Raw genomic sequence first — 19,883 nt, 5'->3', positions numbered from 1 at the left:
CTCTCCCAGGGACCCGGATGTACTGCCCTTCCGTCTGCTCGCCACTCTCTTCGGGCGCCGCCACTTCAAGGCCGGCAGCTGGGCCGCTCCCGGTGCACGCGGCGGCTCGTTCCAGAGCCAGCAGCGCCAGAATTCGTCCCTGTTCCATATGTCACAAGGTGTTATCGGAGAGCGTCCGTCAGGACTACAACTTCCAGCATGCCTTGCGGCACGATAGTAGCTTCCTGGGCGGGGCGGCTCGGCCCGCGCGCTCTCATTGGACGCTGCAGGAATTGACGATGCTACGGACCAGTCGCGGCGCGGCGCCGGGCGGGGCCGCCCAATGAGGGGCGGCGGGGGGCAGGGCCGGCAGCTCCGCGCGCTCCCCCCATGGCGGCTGCTGCCCGCGACCCGGTCTCCCCCGCCGGCCTCGACGAGGCGGACGAGGCAGTGCGGGGCACGTGCGAGGACGCGTCTGTCTGCAAGCGGTACCGGTGCCGGGGAGAGGCCCTCCGGGGTCACCGGGCTGAGGCGGAGCCGCGGTGGAGGGGAGCGGGGCCTGAGCCGGAGGGCGCACTGGGGGGATAGGATATAGAGCCGGGGGGAGTGGGGCCTAGGTTGGGGGGAATGGGGTCTGAGCTGGGGGGAGCGCGTAGAGCAAGGGGGGAGCGGGGTCTGAGCGGGGGGAGTGCACAGAGCAAGGGGTAAGCAGGGGGGGAGCAAGGTCCGAGCTGAGGGGGTGCACAGAATAAGGGGGAACGATGCGTGAGCCGGGAGGAGGGCACAGAGCAAGGGGGAAGTGGGGCCTGAGTAAGGGGAGAGCGGGGTCTGAGGCAGGGAAAGCGCCCAGGGCAAGAGGGGTGGGGGCCTGAGCTGAGGAGAGCGTGCAGAGCAAGGGAGGGGCAAGGTCCGAGCCAGGGGAAGTGCATAGAGTAGGGGGGAGCGGGGTCTGAGCAGGGGGGAGGGCATAGAGTAAGGGGGAGCGGGGTCTGAGCAGGGGGGAGGGCATAGAGTAAGGGGGAGTGGGGTCTGAGCAGGGGGGAGGGCATAGAGTAAGGGGGAGCGGGGTCTGAGCAGGGGGGAGGGCATAGAGTAAGGGGGAGTGGGGTCTGAGCAGGGGGGGAAGGCATAGAGTAAAGGGGAGTGGGGTCTGAGCTTGGGGGGAAGGCATAGAGTAAAGGGGAGTGGGGTCTGAGGTTGGGGGGAGGGCATAGAGTAAGGGGGAGTGGGGTCTGAGCAGGGGGGAGGGCATAGAGTAAGGGGGAGTGGGGTCTGAGGTTGGGGGGAGGGCATAGAGTAAGGGGGAGTGGGGTCTGAGCAGGGGGGAGGGCATAGAGTAAGGGGGAGTGGGGTCTGAGGTTGGGGGGAGGGCATAGAGTAAGGGGGAGTGGGGTCTGAGCAGGGAGGAGTGCATGCAGAGCAGAGGGAGCGGGGCCCAAGCCATGGCGGGGAGCACAGAGCGGGTGCCCAAGGTGTCAGGGTCCCCTGGGCACGAGCCAACAGTTTTTCCTAGACTTTCTGTGCGTTCTTAACTGAAATAATTCTACCCAGTCAGTGGGGTTTTTAACCCTTCTCTGCATGCACACACACAGGTCAGAGTGACTGTTTCCGCCTCCGAGTCTTTTAGAGCCAATCTTGCTGGCCTTGTTTCATAATTCTCTTTTTTTCCCTTCCCCTGCACAGGTTTGCTGTCAGCATCGGCTACTGGAAGGACCCTTACATCCAATATTTTGTGCGGCAGGCCAAGGAAAGAAAAGCACCTGAAATCAATCGAGGCAAGTTGTTGTGGGAATGTGAGGGAAGACTGCAAATGCGTTCTTAATTGCTTGTGAAGAGCACCTGACAGAGCCTCCATACACTGGTTGTTATTGGCTGTAGGAGATAAGTGAAAGGATGAGACAAGTTTTCCTCACCGTAATAATTCCATACTGTATTTAATCTTTTCAATATTATTCTTACACTTTTGCATTTGGAATGGGGTACCTCGGTGTGTCTCAGCATGCAGAAATCTCTATAAAGCATTTAAAGATGTTGATTTGACTCAGGACGGTGGGGTGTGTCACCTCTGGGCTCTGCAAAAGCACATGCCAGGTAGCATTAGTCTACTTAGTTTGAGGTGAAACTTGTCTAAAACTTCTGTATACCCAAGGAATCCTGTTTTATCAGTGCATCAGGTTTTAAGTAATTAAAAAAAAACAAACCCAAACCCCTTGGGTATCTTAGAGTGCAGCATTCTTCCTAAGGAACACTACCTAGAGATCTTAGCTCTGAACATCAAGTATTGTTTGAAAACAATAATTAAAACCAAGCTTTTTCCTGTTACCAGGCTATTATGCCCGTGTTCACGGAGTCAGTTACTTGATTAAAGCTTTTCTAAAGAAGACAGAATGCAACTGTCAAATTGTAAATCTTGGTGCTGGCATGGATACTCTGTTCTGGAGATTAAAGGTAAGCAGCTGGGCTGGAGGCAGATCTACGTGGACTTTGGAAGCGCTCTTCTTTCAGTACTTGTGGGTGCTGAGCTCTATAGGACAGCATGGAGGCGTGCAGGGAGGCTGCCCTGGCTGGTTCTCCTCCATTCTCTGCTTGCTTAGAAACGAACCTTTAAATCTTAGAGAGCGGCAGGGGCTGCTGTTATCAAGGCCTTTTACCAAAAAGTGTGTGCCAGGAAGCTGACCTCTAGTGGCCTTTCAAGAATAGGGCTTGAACTCCACTCTGCTGTCTTCAAGCCTTTTATCTTATATTAAAACAGAAATAAGGTACCAAAGTACGGGACACTTTTTATGTGTCCCTGAATTATTTATATGAATGTGAGTTTTCTGTTTGTAAATATGTCTGTATGCAGGTGTGTAATTCACAAAAAATCAGATTATTCAAGTACTATACGATGCTTTCATTCTGAATGATCACACCTCTAAGTCATCTTATCTTCTCATTAGCATTTACATTTGAAACTTCGGCTTATGGCAGGAAGCCCAAGGAGAGGCCAAACTAAGTGCATGGTCACAATTCACTGTATTTTAATCAGTGGAAGGGAAAAATAATGTATTTTTTCTGAGCTGTGAAGCTTTTTTCTTACCTGCATTCCTATCACAGCTATGTCAATACACAGTTTTATTAACTTGCCTGCAACAGTGATTGTAAAAGCTGATGCGGGGCCTGTAATTCCAATTCTTCCTCCTTAAGGAGCAGGTGAGGTGTAATTAATGTAGAGAAGACAGGACCTGGTTAACCAAGTACCTCGTTGCTCTGTCTGCTGATTTAATCTGCTGTTCAGAAACCCATGAGGCTGATGAGCCAGAACCAGCCGTACATATCCATCACAATAGGATTGCTGCGTAGGGAGAAACTTGATACAGCTTTGCTGTCAGCATGTCCGATAGGGACAATGTGAAATGAAGAGGTTTCCCCTTGTTTATGGTAGGGGAACGCTGCTGTGCTTGCAGTCTGACTGCTGGTTTGGGGATAGACTGTGGAATGTGGTCGCTTCCTCTGTGAATCTCTGCTAAACGGTGATGATTCCTTTCCTGGAAGAATGTACTGGGGATGTGTGGTAAATGTCATGGTGGTTTCTTGTTGCTGTACTCTTCCAGACCCTGATGATGCATCGTTGGGATGTTATCTTTCCATGATCTAGTGTCTAGGATTGCTGCATTGCATAAACTGTTCAGTCTTGGCGCTTGGAGAGTGTTCTGACGTCTCTCAGCTGGTTTGGGGGGTTTTAAGCTGTAGGGCGTTAAGTCATGCTGCTATTGCATGTGCCACTGTACAGTAAAACAAAACTGCTTAGGGCTTAAGGTTAAATCTTCTTGTTGTGTGTGTGAAACTTGAATGTTTCTAACGTTAGAGTCTGACTCCCATTTTCAGGATGAAAATCTTCTCCCTAGAAAATATTTTGAAGTGGATTTTCCAATGATAATTGCAAGAAAAATACATAATATCAAGTAAGTACAGCACTTACGTATAGCTATGCGAGACTGTAATGAATTGCAAGCTATGATTATTTAATCTCTCTTCTGAGAAACTCTTCACGCTCCGGGGTTTAGAACAGAGGTTTCATTATGCAGGCAAGTCATCCATGTGGCTGTGCAGCAACTATTTCAAATTGGAGAATTTGATATGTGGAAGCTTTAGAGAGGGGAAAGCAGAGTTTATTCTTAATTCTATAAGATTTAATGGGCAAGGGAAGCCTCACAATGGTTAAAGGCAACTAAGTCGTCTTCTCTTACTGTTGAAGACAGTCATAACTTCCCAGATTTGCCTGTGCGGTTGAAGAGGTGGGATCGCTGGTACCCTACATGAATATTCTGTGGAATGTATAAGTTAAGGCTTATGGAGGAGACTTGAAGAAGGTGTCTGGATTTCTCTTTAAAGACTACCCCAAGATTTAAGAGTCTTTAGGTATGAAAACTCAACTGCAGCCGATTACTGAGTCTAATTGCAAACAGTTTTGTTTCCAGTAGAGGGCAGAGATATTCTCTGCTCTGTTTTTGGTACACGCACATAGAGATGTACATTAGGAAAAAAATGTAAAATTGTAAGCACACTGTTGAACAAGCTTTACTGCTCAGCGATGCTTCTTCCTTCTTCCCACAGATCAAAACCTCCCCTGTCAAAACCAATTATGGAATCCCATTCAGGGGACTCTCTTCTAATAGGTGAGTCATGGTTAAAATAACCCAGCAATGTACTGCAACGCTTCTAAAACTTTTCTGATCATTTTGTTCTGCTATGTGGGCAGGCTTTTAATGTTTGAAATGCTGTTTGGACAGAGAACTGCGAGGGAAAAGAGACTTCTTTCTTCTCTTGCAGACTCCTGCCCATTTGTTATCTGTCAGGGGAGAAATGTCTTCTCTTGAAGTGGTTTTGTTCTGCCAGAAAGTTGTTGGGTACTTTCTTTTTCTTTCCTATGGAGCTTAAGTTATGTTTTCTTTTCTACCACAGAAAAGGCAAAATGCTACTGATAGCTGTATTTACTGGATTAACGTATCTATTGAGTATTTTCCTCGATCTTTGTCTCATTAAGAGCACACGTAGGTACATTTAGCTGAGCCTTGACAGAAGAAATGCAGCTTGCAAAGTCCATCCTCGGGAGCCAGAGCCATTTGTTACTTTTCAGCATTAAGAGTATTATTATTTGATCCAGGTGTTACCACATGGTTGTATTGCCTTGGCTTATAGTCTTGTGTTTGTGTCAGGGCTGTAATTCTAAAACGTCTTCACTTATGGAAGAAAGCCTGTGTTCTGTTGTAATGATTCAGTGCCCCGGGAGCAGATGCTGCACTACAGTAGCTGCTTTGGACCTTTTAGGAAGAGCAGTAATTACCTGCATCTATGATACCAGTGAATTTGTCTTAGCAGATGTGACCTTAAAACACATCTAGAGGTGTTCCCTGGTATAATTTATGTGTATGGGGGTTTCTAATAGCACAATTCTAGCTGAGGTTCTGGAGGGCTGGGCAGAGCCCTCCAAAGAGCGAGGAGGGAGGAGATGTGCTTGTGCTGCAGCAGCAAGGGGTCAGTGCTTCACCCCACGGATCTTTCAGGGCTATAGCTTGGGTCACAACTGCCACACACTGACTTGATTGTGTGTATTGATGCATATTATCCATGTTTTATTGCTGTGTACTGGAGCATTTTAACTTGTCAACCTTTTAGATGTCATTTGAATGGCAGAGTTCTCCACTGCACTTTTGGGTCGGATGAAAGCCCAGTGGCCTGTCTCAGAAAAAGGCTCCTAAGTAGCCCTGTGTTTCAGCCAGGAGACCTTCTTACAACCCATCTCTTAGATATGTGAGATACAGCGCATCAGCACTGCTGGAAAGGCCTTAATGCAAAGTTGATGAGAAGGGTTTGATAGTTGCTGTGTTACTGAACAGTTGTTGGTACATCTGTTGCAGCAAACCAGCTGCATCTTTGGGATGTAGCATCGTGTCCAGATACTTAGAGATGATAGGAGGCTCAGTAACCACAGGTCAGTCTGAGTGAAACCCGTGTCAGGGCTCTTACCAATACTAATGCAGCTGCTTCATGCAGAAGTGCCACCAGGAGATTTGGGGCTGAGTAGACCAGTCAAACAGACCAAGAGATTTCTTACAAGTCTAAAGGAGCTCGAAAATGCATTTGCTCAGCTACTATATATACCTTCTCATTTTAAAATTCTCTTAGTACCTGAGAACTTGAAGGTGACAGCTGTGACTCAGATGGGCTCCAATAGAAATCCAGGGAACCATGAGCCAGTAGGACTGATGTCTCTACTGGACAGATTAGTAGAAGCTCTGACAAACGGACTTAGTGGAACACAGCAAAAATAATGTGTTGAGAAAGAGTTAATGTGGCTTTTGTAAAGGTAAGTTACACCTCTCACACCTACTGGAGTCTACTGTTGTATTGGAAAAGGACATCAATTAATACAGTGCTTGGATTTCAAACATGCGTTTGGACCATGTCCCTTATCAAAATGTGCCAGAGAAATGGTGTGGTTGTTGTGGGGGGAAGGAATGGTTCTCATATGGATAGAGCTGGGGATGGAGGGTGGGCATATGTTGGTGATTTTCATTATGGAGGGAGATGGAGATCTGTGCTTCAGGATATGTTGTTGATCAACACTAAGAATGATTGGGAAAATAGAGTGGTTAGTAAGTGGCAGCTTGTTGACAAGTCCAAGCTCTTCAGAGTGGTGAAAGAACTGCAGAAGAATCTTGTGAAATTAGTGACGTGGTGATAAATTCAATGCAGATTAACATAAAGCGATGCACATGGATGGAAAATAGTTTGTGACTTGCATGTGAATGCTGGGCTGCTGGCTGATTATTGCTGCCTGTGTGCGAGATCTGGGGTTTGTGTTAGATAGAGATGTGAAAATGTTGGGTCAGTAATGGTGCAGAAATCCAAATTGAATTTAAGGATTGCTTAGGAAATCAGATAAAGAACATTATAGATGCCGATATTAGTAGTAGGTTTTTGCCCTCTCTGTCTTGTCCCTCGATAGCTGCTGTTGGCATCGGTGAGAGGCAAAGTTCTGTACTGGGCGTCCTCTGGTCTGACCTGCTGGTGCTGTTAGATCAATGCATTGTTCTAGGGAATCCACCTCTTGTAGGGGCTGGGAGGGCATCGTCAAGCAGTTTTCCCAAGGTTGCTGCCTTGGTTTTTGAGGTGTGAGTATCACCCAGGATTTTAGAACCATGGGGAGGGAGGTTGTCCCATCTCGTCCTCCCTGTCCCCAAGTCAGTTCCATGTTGCTGTCTCGTGTATAGCAGAGACTGTTCAGATGCTTTGGGAGTTGGTTTTTGAGTTGTTGTGATAGCGATTGACATGACTTCTCATACTGCTTTTCGCCTCATACTAAATATTTTCATTTCCTGGAGCTGGTGCTAAGAGAGAACTTCAGGGAAACATCTGCTCTTTCTGTGCCCTTTGGACAAAGCAATGGCAGCACGACTCGCAATCCAGCCCTAGAAAGTTGCGGCCTCTGCCCTTGAATGCAGCCAGATGACACTCGTCATTGAGCAGCCTTGTTGTTCCCTCGGGAATGTTAGATCTCCAGAGTAAGGCAGTGAATTTGTGCAGTAATTTGACTAGAATTTGGTTAGATAGTGCCACTGAACTTTGAGAACAATCTGATTTATGACACGGTTGCTCATGGTGGGATGGTGCTGCCCTGTGTGCCGCCTCACACATGCGGATTGCGCTCAGTGAACTGTTACCTTGCGGTGCTGCTCGGACACTCTCCTGCTCTGTCTGGTTCAGCTTTGGGAAGCTATTGGGTTTTTCTTTTCCCTACATTTCCAAACTTCCTGGGAAGTCAGGAGTGTTGCTGTCCTGGTGCCTTGTGTGCTTTGTGTTGGGGGTGATCTTGTGCTTGCCAGACAAACACAATTTTGTTGTGTTTTGGCTCATACTCTGTCCTGATGTTGTAGCTGATGAACAGCCTGTGTGAGACCAATGCCACATCCTGGGAGCACAGCATAGGCTGTATGGGCTGGCTGTGTGTAGAGCTGCCAAAGGTGCCCGAGGATGAAATCCTAATGAAATCAGTTTGAGTCAGTAGTATCTCTTGGAAAACTTCCAGGAAATCTTTTTGCTAATCTGAGAAGACAGTGTGAAAAGAAAACTGACTTCTTGTAGCAGAGGAAACCATGTGCTTCGTGTGTCTGTAATTCTGTAATGCTGCTGCTTCAGGAGATGGGTTCAGCACAGGAGGGACATGTATCTTTTGGAGCGAGTCCAGAGGAGACCGCAGAGATGATCCAAGGGCTGGAACACCTTCCTTACGAGGACAGGCTGAGAGAGTTAGGATTGTTCAGCCTGGAGAAGAAAAGGCTCCTGAGAGACCTTAGAGTAGCTTCCAGTACTGAAAGGGGCTCCAAGAAAGCTGGGGAGGGGCTCTTGATCAGGGAGGGCAGGGGTAGGATGAGGGGGAATGGTTTTCAGCTGAAAGAGGGGAGATTGAGATGAGATCTTAGGAAGAAATGCTTTCCTGTGAGGGTGGGGAGGCCCTGGCCCAGGTTGCCCAGAGCAGTGGTGGCTGCCCCATCCCTGGAGGTGTTCAAGGCCAGGTTGGATGGGGCTTGGAGCCCCCTGATCCAGTGGGAGGTGTCCCTACCCGTGGCAGGGGAGTGGTACTGGATGGGCTTTTAAGGTCTCTTCCAACCCAAACTGTTCTGTGATTCTATGATTAAGGTAATGGGTGAGTGCCTGTGGCTGCCACAGAACAGAGCATTTTCCGACTGGTAGCATGTTTCTGTGAAGGAAACGCTTATTGCAGTGAGATCAAAAGGCAGCTGTGACTCCTGCTGCCATTCAGTTCCTCTAATGATGTCTACATTTGAACCACTTGTACTGTTACTTCTGTGCCAAGTGTCATGGAGAATACACACACCAGGGGTGTGATCGGAGTAAAGTGTTCTCCATTGTGTTCTGTATGGGTAGCAGGAGTGTCTACCTGGGCTGAGGAAGGCTGTACTGGGCCTGATGGGGTGGGCAGGAGTGCTAGGGCTCATTTTTCTTCTTCCCTCTACCCTTCCTTCTATTTCTCACATGAAATCATAGAATCATAGAATCATAGAATCATTCGGTTGGAAAAGACCTTTAGGATCTTTGTCCAGCCTTACCTGTCCACTGCTAAACCATTGCGCTGAGCACATCTGAATGTGGAATTTCTCAAACCATTTCAGACAAGTGCAAGAGAGAAACTTTGTAGATGACTGAGTGTGCTGAGTGTGAGCATCGCAAAGGAAACCATGAGGTAGCTCCGTGCAGTAGAAAATAACATCGTGGCAAACATCTCTGCTAAAAACCAACATGAAGTTTTGGTGCATGGATAGGAATTAGTGCTTGGAATACGGGACGATGAATGTGTAAAGCCACCAAACGTTGCTGGCTGTGCTCTTTCCTGCTCCTCAGTGACAGAAGTGCTTGAATCAACATGATGTAGGCAAAAGGCATTTGCTTCCCCTTTGGGTGAAGTGTTTGTGGCACTTCTGTTACCGCATCACTTGAAAGTCCTTGCAGTTTATTTCTGGTTACAATTAACGGACCGATGCATCCAAGTCAGCGCAGCCAGACAAGGAGCTTTCATTAATTCCTGCTAATTGGGGTGGCTGACGCTCACTGTGCTCTATCTTCGGACAGCAAACCCATCGCTGCAGAAACACTTCACAGTGTGCGGTGGGGTTTTCATGTGGCTTTTTTGATGCCATTATCATGGCCTTGATATAATAACTTAAATAGAAGGGTGTGGGAAGTAGTAAAGCTATTACAGAACATGCACATGGAAGAAGCCTTGACTCAAAATGTTGAATCATTTGCAACACAACTTTTTTTTTTACTTCTTCTCTTTTTTCTTTTTTTCTTTTTTTTTCCTTTTTTTTTTTTTCTTTTTTTTCCCTTTGTAACTCTCATGAGTTGCTCTGGGTTCTGGATCCTCTCAGAACTCCTGCTGGAGAGACAGCCGTTGTCACTCGCCAGTGCCTTTGTCAGTCAGTCACTTGGAAATGAAGTGGAGGAACAGTTTCCAGGATGTTGGGAGCCCTGCTTCATTTAATAAATTGCCTTTTTTAATTCCCCTTCCCATTTTTTTTTTCCTTTCCTGAAACGGAAAACTCCTTCCATCCTGTCTACTCAGTCACTTGGCCTCTCCTTCTCTCTCCACCGAGCTCCTGACGTCTGCTCCCGTATTACCTGTTGGGAGCTGTTTCTGTCCACAGCAGGACGCAAACGGAGCTGGGCCAGAGCTTGCCTCTGCGGGCAGGTATTGACTGACCCCCACAGGGCTGCTCTCAACTCTCACTCGGAGCTTTTCACCATTTAGCTCATTTTACTGCTTGTTCTGTCACACTTGTATGGCAAGAGGGGAAAGTTATCTGCTGTTGTGTCCTCGTGACTTCACTCCAGTAACGCTCAGGAGTGACAGAGTGCTCTGGTGTATTCCTACAGGACTCCATGTCTCCATAATGGGTTTGATGCTGGACTTGAAAAATGCTTTCCATGGGGTATGTGCTCAGATGGATTGCAGCTGGGTGTCAGGATTATTGCTAGGAAGATACTTGTGTGGCTGCTGGCCTCCTTATAGGTTTGCTAGTGCTGCAAAGGGTCTTTGACTTCAGCATTAGTTCCTGCTTTGTGTTGGAAAGCGTTTACAGGAGCTTGCTGCCTGCTGGCTCCCGGGGTGAATAGTTGTTTCTTAGAATACCTTTCCTGATTTGACTTCACACTTAAGTACCACTGCTAGATCATATGGAAAGGCTAAGGGATAACTTCTTGTGACCTCCAGATCTGTCTGATACACACATATACCCTAAAGCTATAGGTATTGTTAATTTATATAGCTAGATCTATTGTTAATATTTGGAACATTTTTTATGTATATATGATGGATCATCTAAAAAGGCTACAAACAACAGAGAGAAACCTTGCCTTTAATCTTCACATTTTTCCTTCTCTTTGCATTCCTTGAAGCCATGGTAATGGCTGGGATAACCCACCTGCATTAGAGTGGCTTGGTGCAGAGTCTGATGCTAACGCATCACCACCTGCAAACCCTAGCAGTCGTGTGTAGGGGAAAGTAATACTTTAAAAAGAAGAAGTGTCTGTTCATTGTTGGGTATGACAGAAGAAACTTCCATAGAATCCTAGAATAGAATGGTTTTGATTGGAAAAGCCTTTGAAGATCGTTGAGTCCAACCATCGAGACCCAGCCCTGCTAAGTCCACCACTGCACTGTGTCCCAAAGTACGACATCCGCCTCTATTTTAAAGCACTCCAGGGATGGGGACTCAAGCCACCCTCTGAGCAGCCTCTTGCAATGCTGGACAGTGATTTGACTTAAAATTCATGTGTATCCATGGTTTTTTTCTTTTAATTTATAGTTTTGGCATTCTTCTGATTTGTAACGGTCAGTCTCTCAAAATCTTAAACCTGCAGATTCTCACAGCCTGGACTCCAGTCGATATTCCATTGTAGGAGCAGACCTGCGGTTCTCATCAGATCTGGAGGAAAAACTAAAGAAACACAACTTAGATATACAGTAAGATATATTTTTTATTATTATTTCTTTGACAAGGGCCTGTGGATGTGTACCGACAAGAGTAAAGTTGAGCTTGGCCATACAGAATCTGCATCCAGGCCTCGTTATGCTATCGCCATGGTTACCTGAGCCCTTCGAGCAGAAGGAATTGTTCAGACACCTCGTGCAGCCTTGCTGAGCCAAGCGGGCTGGCACTGCCGCAGCAGCTCAGTAGTTCCAAGTCTGAAGCAAGGTTGTTCCTTGCATAGTCTGTTCTGCAAACTGCGTTTTCCCCCTTCCTGAGAAAATCGAAATTACAGAGCTCTTTGCTGCTTGCTCTTAAAAAGCTGTGGAGGATAAAGCTGGGCCTTCTGCAAATGTTTTTCTTGTGGATGATCCTTCTACATGCACTAAAGCTCTAGTTGCAGGGCAAGCAGCTACAATTTCTTCTCTTCCCTCCATCCCTTCCTCTGGAGGGGATGAGTTCCCGCAGCCATTTTCTGCCTCAGAGCTGCTACCAGTCTTCTTTCTCTGTTTCATGAATTTAATTCTTTTAGAGATCTCTGAAAGAGTTACCCCTTGCTTGAATTTGGTTGAAATTTAGTTACTAGAATCATGTTATTCAAGGGGAGTCTCTAAACTAGAGATGTATCAACATCTCATTAATTGCCTTCTTTAAGGGTTGGTTCAGTTGCTTTTCACTTTAATGCTGCCTGATAAGCAGCACCTGGATCAGTGCATGTCCTGCCATTCTCTAATGGCTGTATGAGTCTGGGAGATTGTCTGGGGAAATGAAGGAAATTTTTTTTGATTTTACATTATTTCAGGGTTTTATCTTTGCCACTATTTTCTCTTGCCTCTCCTTACCTCCGTGTTGTTTCCTGGCTGAAGCGATTGCCATGGAGTCCTTGAGAACTTAACTCTGGGAGCCGATATCTGGGGTTTTTCTTGTTCAGTGTTAGACTTCTGGAGGGGGCAGGAGTTAAGTTTTTGGAGTGGATGATGGACATACCTTTCAAATATAGGATGTATAAATAGCGGCTATCTGGCTGGGTGGGAGAGAGCAGATGGGTAAGCAGAATGCATCACATTGCCATTTAAATCTTTACACTTCCATCTTCTGAAATCTTGCCTTGCTTGCCTACGTTGCTGCTCCCAGTGGAATTTCTCCTGCTTCAGTGACTTTTCTTTTTCCTGTTCATTCTAGCAATTAAAAGAAAACTCCATCATTCTAAGGAAAATTACTTGTGTCAATGTCTATTTTTGTGGATGGAGGGGGAAGAGCCAACGTGCAAGCTATAGATTGCTTTTTCTTTGATAATATGTACAGCTTATTTTACAGATATTGAACAAATTTGCCTAATTAAAATTCTTCTTAGAACTTTTTTTTTAAAAGAGAAAACATTTTTTTCCAATTTGTGTTTTGTTCCTATTTTTACTGATCTCTAAAGAAGTGCAGATGGTGTATATAAGGTACAATTCTGCAAAATGAGATTTAATACACACTGGAGTTCATGTTATTGCAGTTCAGAGAAGACTCACAGAGTGCAGATTCTCCTGCAGCTGCCTTTGGAGAGGTTTGTTTCCCAGTTTCTCTGTCCTGTAACCATGGGAGTCTTCTGTCAGCTGCCAGAAAACCAGGTTCCAGGCGGCTCGAACTGATCCAGTTCAGTCCTCGATGTCCACTTCATAAGAAGTGACACTTCTGGAGTGTTTGGGGACATAAAACAATTGCTTGCTAATAGTTCTTTAGATTTTTCTTGTTCTCTACTAGAAACGGTGCTCTTGTTTTTGTTTCAAAGCTTGCCGACGCTTCTGGTGGCGGAATGTGTCCTGGTTTACATGACTCCGCAGCAGTCCGCGAACCTGTTGAAGTGGGCAGCAAGCACTTTTCCAGTGGCGATGTTTATAAACTATGAGCAGGTAAAACAAATCCGGCATTTTTAGACCTGCATTGTAGTCATAAAAATTGCTCTCAAAAGTGGGAGTACTGCTTGTAAAATAAGAGTGGGCCCCATCCTTGTGCACAAACATCAGTTTCTGCTGAATGCCTTCAGTAAAGTGTTTTATTTTGTTCCTGTTGCCTCATTGTAAAGAGCCCAGAGCTGTTCTGAACCAGAATTGAGGCTTAATCTACACACGGATAGAACCACAGAACGTTAGTTTAGGGAGAGGAAAAAGGAACTATGCCGAGTTTTGGATGTGTGTGTATGACATTGCATAATGACCTCCTGGTGTTCTTTGACAAAGTGAAGCAAATATCACATCAGCATGAACTTAGCTTCTCTCTATGGAAGCAAAATGCTGCCTCAGGGGAACAGGGTGGCAGCAGGAATTAGTGACAGGATCTGACAAGCTGTAAAGCTCTGTTAGGGAGCTGAACTGAGCTGCTGTCAAGTGAGGCAGAGCCAGTTTTCAGTGCCCGGTGCAGAGTCCCTGTGCCTGCAGAGGCAGCAGCATTGTCACCATTACACTGGCACCTGATGTGTAAATGTGAGGTAGCTGAGGAGGTTGTGGCAGGGGGAGGTGAGGCCTAGGGTAAGGATATGTGCAAATTAATGTTATCCTGTATGTTTTTGTGATATAGACAATTTGAGAGTTTAACCAAGTTACTGCTTTTCACTGCGATTACATTCTTTTCGGAAGGGGGAACACTTTTGTCTCCTTCTCTACCTGAGGTGAATATGACGGACCGATTTGGACAGGTCATGATTGAGAACTTGCAGAGGCGACAGTGTAACCTGGCTGGAGTGGAAGTCTGCAGGTCCTTGGATGCTCAGGTAAAGGGACTCAGAGCTCCGGGTGTGCTTAATATTAAAATTTAATATGTCTGCTAGTTCTGCCCCTGTGTGTGTGCACCGTGAGGCTCAGAGCAGTGAGCAGAGTAGGACTGGAGTGGGCAGCAGCTGCCTGCTGAAACCCTGCCCTGTCCACATTATGGTCGTTCCCTGTTACCGATGCTGTGGTTGCTCAATACCACATGGTTTCAGTAGTTGTACAAAGCACAGCTCCATCTCCGCTGTCCTCTCTGCGCAGAGGTTAGCAGCAGGTGCTTAGAAAAACATGTAAGAGCTCTTCAAAGAACAGGTCAAGCAGATGGCCTGCAAAATCCTTAGGATGAAAAACTGTTCTCAGGTGTTGTTCCCCGAGTCTTCTGAAAACTGTGCTGCCTGTTTGTTTTACAGAGGGAACGATTGCTGTTAAATGGCTGGGAAACTGCACGTGCCATCGATATGATGAAGGTGTACAGCTTTTTGCCACAGGCCGATGTCAAAAGGTATTACTGATAGCTTGCTTGCGGCCATAAGTTACCTTCAGATGCCATTTCCAAGGTATTTCACATCCATATTTAGTAAAGGATTCCCTAGTATGACAGCGAGGAGGCTGTGTGCCGATGCTAGCTAGACAGACAGCGTGTGTCCGAGTCTGATGCTCTGCAGAGCCTTCAGGGTAATGCCTGGAGCAACATTCATGGGTCAGTGCTGCCAGAAGTAGACTGACAATGGCGATGACTTATTTGGGTGCGATATAAAGCATCTCATGACAGAAATTTGCAGACAGAAGGTGCTGCAGAAATGCTATGTTGAGTTTTCACAGTACCCAAGATGTTTCTTGTGGACATCCAGCCTTCACAACACCAGAGGGGTGGAGCAGAGGCCTAAACACCTCCCACTGGATCATGTTGCCCAAAGCCCCATCCAACCTGGCCTTGAACACCTCCAGGGATGGGGCAGCCACCACTTCCCTGGGCAACCTGGGCCAGGGCCTCCCCACCCTCATTGTTTGCTCTAGTCTTGTAGGCCTAGGTAAAATTATTTATCCATTTGTGTTTTAATACAAGTGGGTGGAAAATGGCCTATCCTGTTCTTCCCTCCTTTTGTCATCGGTAGCTTATTTAGGTAATGAGCCAAGGCAGGGCAGTAATTCGGTGCTGTGACCTATTGTACTGTACTAGCAAAGAGGGAGAGAGGGGAAATGTGTGCCCAGCAGCGTGGCCTGACTCTCCACCAGGTGAATGCATCTTCTGCTCCCATCGCATGCATGAGCCTGGTGCCTGGGTTTGTAGACAGAGCTCAGTACAAAGTATCTAATGAAAGCCTGTAATCACAGTCAGGAATCTGCATGGATTTTGTTACGTTTTATGCATTAAAGAAAAGCTAAAGAGGGGAAACTGTTTTTAATGAGTAACTTCCTAGGTATGCAATATGAAGGGTAAATTGCTGTGAGTCACTAACTGTAGTTTCAATTAGCCGAGAACAAGTTACCTTGGTCAGAATATGTATTCGCATATGGGAATTTCTCAAACCATGGAAGTGAACAGGTGAGCCTGGAACTTGCAGGGTGTTTAAATAGGAACGGTGACTGTGTGACTGTACCATATGGTGCCTGGGGAGAAACATAGCTGGGACTTATTTTGCAGCATTTTTGACTGCCTTAGGTCTGTTCAGCTCCTTCCACTTGTTCCAAATGCCAAGAAACAGGTTACATAAACTCTGTCCTTCAGTATCAGTGAGGCAAATAATGCTTTCTGTTTGTAAAACTCTTTAGAAAAGTGTTCTCCTGGAGCACTTGTGCATCTGTGAGTGTATTTAGGAACTTTGGCCCCTCAGCCTCTTCTGCTCCTCAGCAGCAGCCATTCCAAATATTTAGCGTGGGAAATAAGCACTCTGATATTCAAGAAATCTACTTTGAGAGAGAGGAGTGTGCCAGGTTAAACTTTTTAAAGCAAGAACAGCTTGGGAGAAGTTGTCCCATTTGTCTGGTAGAAGATGTTCAAAAATCTTACTTTAAGAGTCCTAGGTAGGAACCATTTTAGGAAAACAAATCCTCGGCTCTTTCATGTACCATTTGGTTTGTGCTTCATCATGAGCCCATGTGGGAGAGCTGTTAGAAACTGCACCAGTGTACCCATCACTCTACTGAGACATAATATGGACTCATTGTGATTGTCTGGAGAAAATACCATCTTCAGCTGTTTGCTGTAATCCTTCAATAAAGATACTTCTTCCCTTAGGCTGTTGTGTCTACCTAAATCCCACAATCATAGAATCACTAGGTTGGAAGGGACCCACTGGATCATCGAGTCCAACCTTTTCTAACTCTCCCTAAACCATTCGTCTCAGCACCTCATCCAAGATAAGACCAGATACTTGCATTGAAAGGGGTTGGAAGAAAAATAGTGGTGTTTGTGAGAAGTTATATGAAATTCCAGGAGTGAGAAGTTGAAAATACTTTGTGGGTCAATGGTTTCGTACATGGGTAGGAAAGGCTGGGAGCAGCAGTGGCTTCATTATGGACAGAGACCTGTATTGTACTACTAGAAAGGTAACTGCCTTGTTGGCCACAGCTTGCACTCTTGTGGAGTGAAGCAGAGCATGTGAAAAACTGACCTGAGACTCCAGCTTGCATCACAATTGTTATTTTATTCCTACAGAATAGAAGGACTTGAATTCCTAGACGAGAAGGAACTGTTTGAACAACTAATGCAGCACTACTGCATCTGCTGGGCTTCCAAGGACAGCAGTAATCTGGGTAACGTTCTCCACCGTCCAGGGGTGACCCTTCCTGCTGAAATCTATGTGGAAAGGCTGGGGCTGTGGATCCCAGATTTACAGCAGAAACGGGGTCTGCTGCTCTGTCATCATTGGGCTGCAAACACCTCCCAGGCAGTGTCTCCTGACTGTTTCTCCCCAGCCTTTTGAAGGTTTCTATAGGCATCTCAACTGCCCAACTGGAAGCCTGTCCAGTAGAGGGGAGTTAGAATTTTTACACAGAAAGTTGCCGTATGGGTTACTTTAAATAACTGCCTGCTTTCTACTATCAACGCTAATTGAAAGGTTTACAAATCCTATGCGTGTAAAGCGCCATATGGGCACACAGTATATGAAATCACAGTGTCCTGACAGCATAAAAATAAATTTGTGTTGCTTAGCCCTGTCGTCTTCTGCACTGTCCCCATTTACAGCCATCTGAGGCTTTGGCTTTCCATGCTACTTTCTCCTGGGGGGTAAAAAATTGCCTCTGAAGTTAACTCTGTTATGTGTTCCCTTTATTCTTTAAATTTTGCCTCTCCTAAACCGGAATTGCTTTGAAACAGAGAGATTTTATTTATGCTTTATGTAGCTTTTTACCTATGTTGCTGCTGCTTAAGAAATAACAAAACCAAAAGAGTTGTGGTTTGGGTGAGGGATGGATGGATACCCACAGCCAGGACTTGTTAAGGTTAGAAAGACACCTCCACTGCAGACACTGTCTCTACTTCTGCCTGCAATTTCAGGGACTTCAGTCTTTCTAGAAAACTACTCTGACTGCCAGTTTGTATCTTTTTCCTCCCCTTCTCCGTCTCTGTCCTTCCCTTACTCCAGTAAAGCAATATTGAAGGACAAATTTTATTTATCCTTCTGTTTCTTAGCAAATGTGAATAGATAGAATCTCTGCTGAGGTTCTGCATATCTCTCAATCTGACTGAATAATAAAGCATCTGATTCAGCTGGGAAAGCTGGATCTCCCATACCCCATTGTGCTGCTGTGACAGAGGTGGCCACTGACCCAAGCTTTATGCCTTCAGCAATTTTGAGCTGCAGAAATGGACATTTTCTGTTGGATTTCTTACAGCTGGGAAGTGATGACTACAATACAGAACTTATTTCCAGAGGAACTAGGGCCAAAAAGTTCAGTGTTCATAGCAGCCAGCATCCTGGGGATCTCGAGCTCCCCTCTGCTGTAATTAGTGAAGTATTTAGGACAATTGTGGGTACTGAGGTTAAGTGATGCAGTATAGCTTAGAAATCCAAAAAGGCAAATCTCCGAGGAGATAACGTCTGATGCATGAATATGTTTTAATCTAAAGCAGCTTTGCTTTATCCAGAGTAAATTTACTGCCCTCAATAATAGCACTTTTCCCAGCTTTCTCTTTTTAATTTTATGGGCAGATCCTAAGTTTGTCAGCAGCCTCTGTGTTGTTCCTTCTGCTGTGAATAACTTCAGTACTCCTTCAGATTGGCTTATTCCAATTAATTGCCATATCACAATCAAAAAGGGTTAAAAGAATAGAAATCAATGTGTTTCCTGATTTCCTTTCCTGCTACCAAATCCCTTTAAGTTTAAGCCTGAAAGCATGCTTCCTGTGGCTGTCTGAACAGTAGTGAAGTACAGGTGGTACAAGAATAAATGCTTGTTTCTCCCCCACTCTCCTTTCTTTTCAAACAGGCCTTGCAAACATCACATTCTAATGTCTTTGCCGGAGGGCGGCCGTGGGCCCAGAAGCCACAGCAGAACCTTCTGCTTGAGAGAGGATCACAGAACCAGTGGGATTTTGTCTGTGCCAGCTTCAGTCTGCGCATCTGCGTGAGAGGTGCCAGCACGGGAAGCAACAGGCGCTGCCGATGTCGACTGTCCTGTTGGCGTTGGGCGCTTTTAATGAACCTTTTCTAACCGCTGTGAGCAGTTATGAGGCAAGACTCACCTCCCATTCCCAGATATATAATGATGGACTTCCATAAGGTGTCAGTAATTCCTGTTTATAAGCTTGCCTTCCTTAGTTTCAAATGGAAAGTGAAGTGTTCTTGGATCGTATGATTTTTCTCTCTTGTCTTTTTGTGGATGTGTAAAATGTATATGTGACAGGAAGCTGGAAAAAAGGCTGGTGAGCTGTGTTATTGGATAACTGCACTGTGCACGGCAGATCATGAAGGTTCGATTTTGTTGATTTTCATTCTGTTACGGTTTTATGTGTATGAAGTGTTGTCACATTGGTTTTCTCTGGGTGCTATGATTTCTCGAAGACTGTCACTGTCCCGGGTACGTTCTTGTAGGGGCAGGGTGAAAGACAAAGGGGAGCTGTGCTTCTTGTTCAGTTATGTACAAGAAACTGGATGATGTTATAGTACTTTATTTAACGGGGAGAGGCTTGGCTTGGCAATTCACCACTGGGGTGGTAAAGGTAAGAAAGAAATTGATCTAAGTTTGTACTGCTTCTGGTGGTATCTTTACACCAGTTTCTCATTCTTCTTTGTTTCCTCTTAAAGGAAGCAAAACAAAATCCCAGCAGCGATAAACAACCTTGCACTACTGTTGAAATCTTGCAACCTTCCTATGAGAAAAGTAATAAATGTTTAGTATTTATAATTTGGCTAGTGTCTTGTTCCTTAGCAATTACTGATTTAGCCGTGGTTTAGCGACTACATATTCTTATTTCACCATACGCTTTACCAAGAGGATTGTTTTAAAGCAGTTGCAAGTGTAAGCAACCGTTTTCATGCTGTCTGTGATTTTCTGTAGTGTGAGAATACTTGGCTTTGGAAAGAGTTGGCATGGGCTGGGACTGGAGATCATGGAATGGGTTGGGTTGGAAGGGACCTTAAAAGCCCATCCAGTACCACTCCCCTGCCATGGGCAG

General features: G+C 45.8%; 1 protein-coding gene across 2 annotated transcripts; it reads left to right on the top strand.

Annotated features, from left to right (window-relative positions):
- The first annotated feature begins 59 nt into the window (after positions 1-59).
- On the top strand, positions 60-19,616 carry LCMT1 (leucine carboxyl methyltransferase 1). Of its 2 annotated transcripts, none has more exons than XM_054081003.1 (11): positions 60-467; positions 1,663-1,754; positions 2,306-2,427; positions 3,847-3,923; positions 4,576-4,637; positions 11,404-11,506; positions 13,288-13,408; positions 14,191-14,265; positions 14,671-14,762; positions 16,920-17,017; positions 18,695-19,616. In XM_054081003.1, exons 1-11 carry the CDS (start codon positions 370-372, stop codon positions 18,715-18,717), a joined length of 963 nt encoding a protein of 320 aa, XP_053936978.1. In that variant the 5' UTR covers positions 60-369; the 3' UTR covers positions 18,718-19,616. The 2 variants fall into 2 exon arrangements, with proteins under 2 accessions (XP_053936978.1, XP_053936977.1); XM_054081002.1 differs by having other exon boundaries at positions 311-467; positions 14,164-14,265; positions 18,695-19,613.
- The last annotated feature ends 267 nt before the right edge of the window (positions 19,617-19,883 follow it).

The sequence above is a fragment of the Cuculus canorus genome, chromosome 15, assembly GCF_017976375.1.
Source record: "Cuculus canorus isolate bCucCan1 chromosome 15, bCucCan1.pri, whole genome shotgun sequence".
Lineage (NCBI taxonomy): Eukaryota > Metazoa > Chordata > Aves > Cuculiformes > Cuculidae > Cuculus > Cuculus canorus.
The sequence above is the reverse complement of the archived record's forward strand: the minus strand, read 5'-3'. Positions and strand labels throughout refer to the sequence as shown.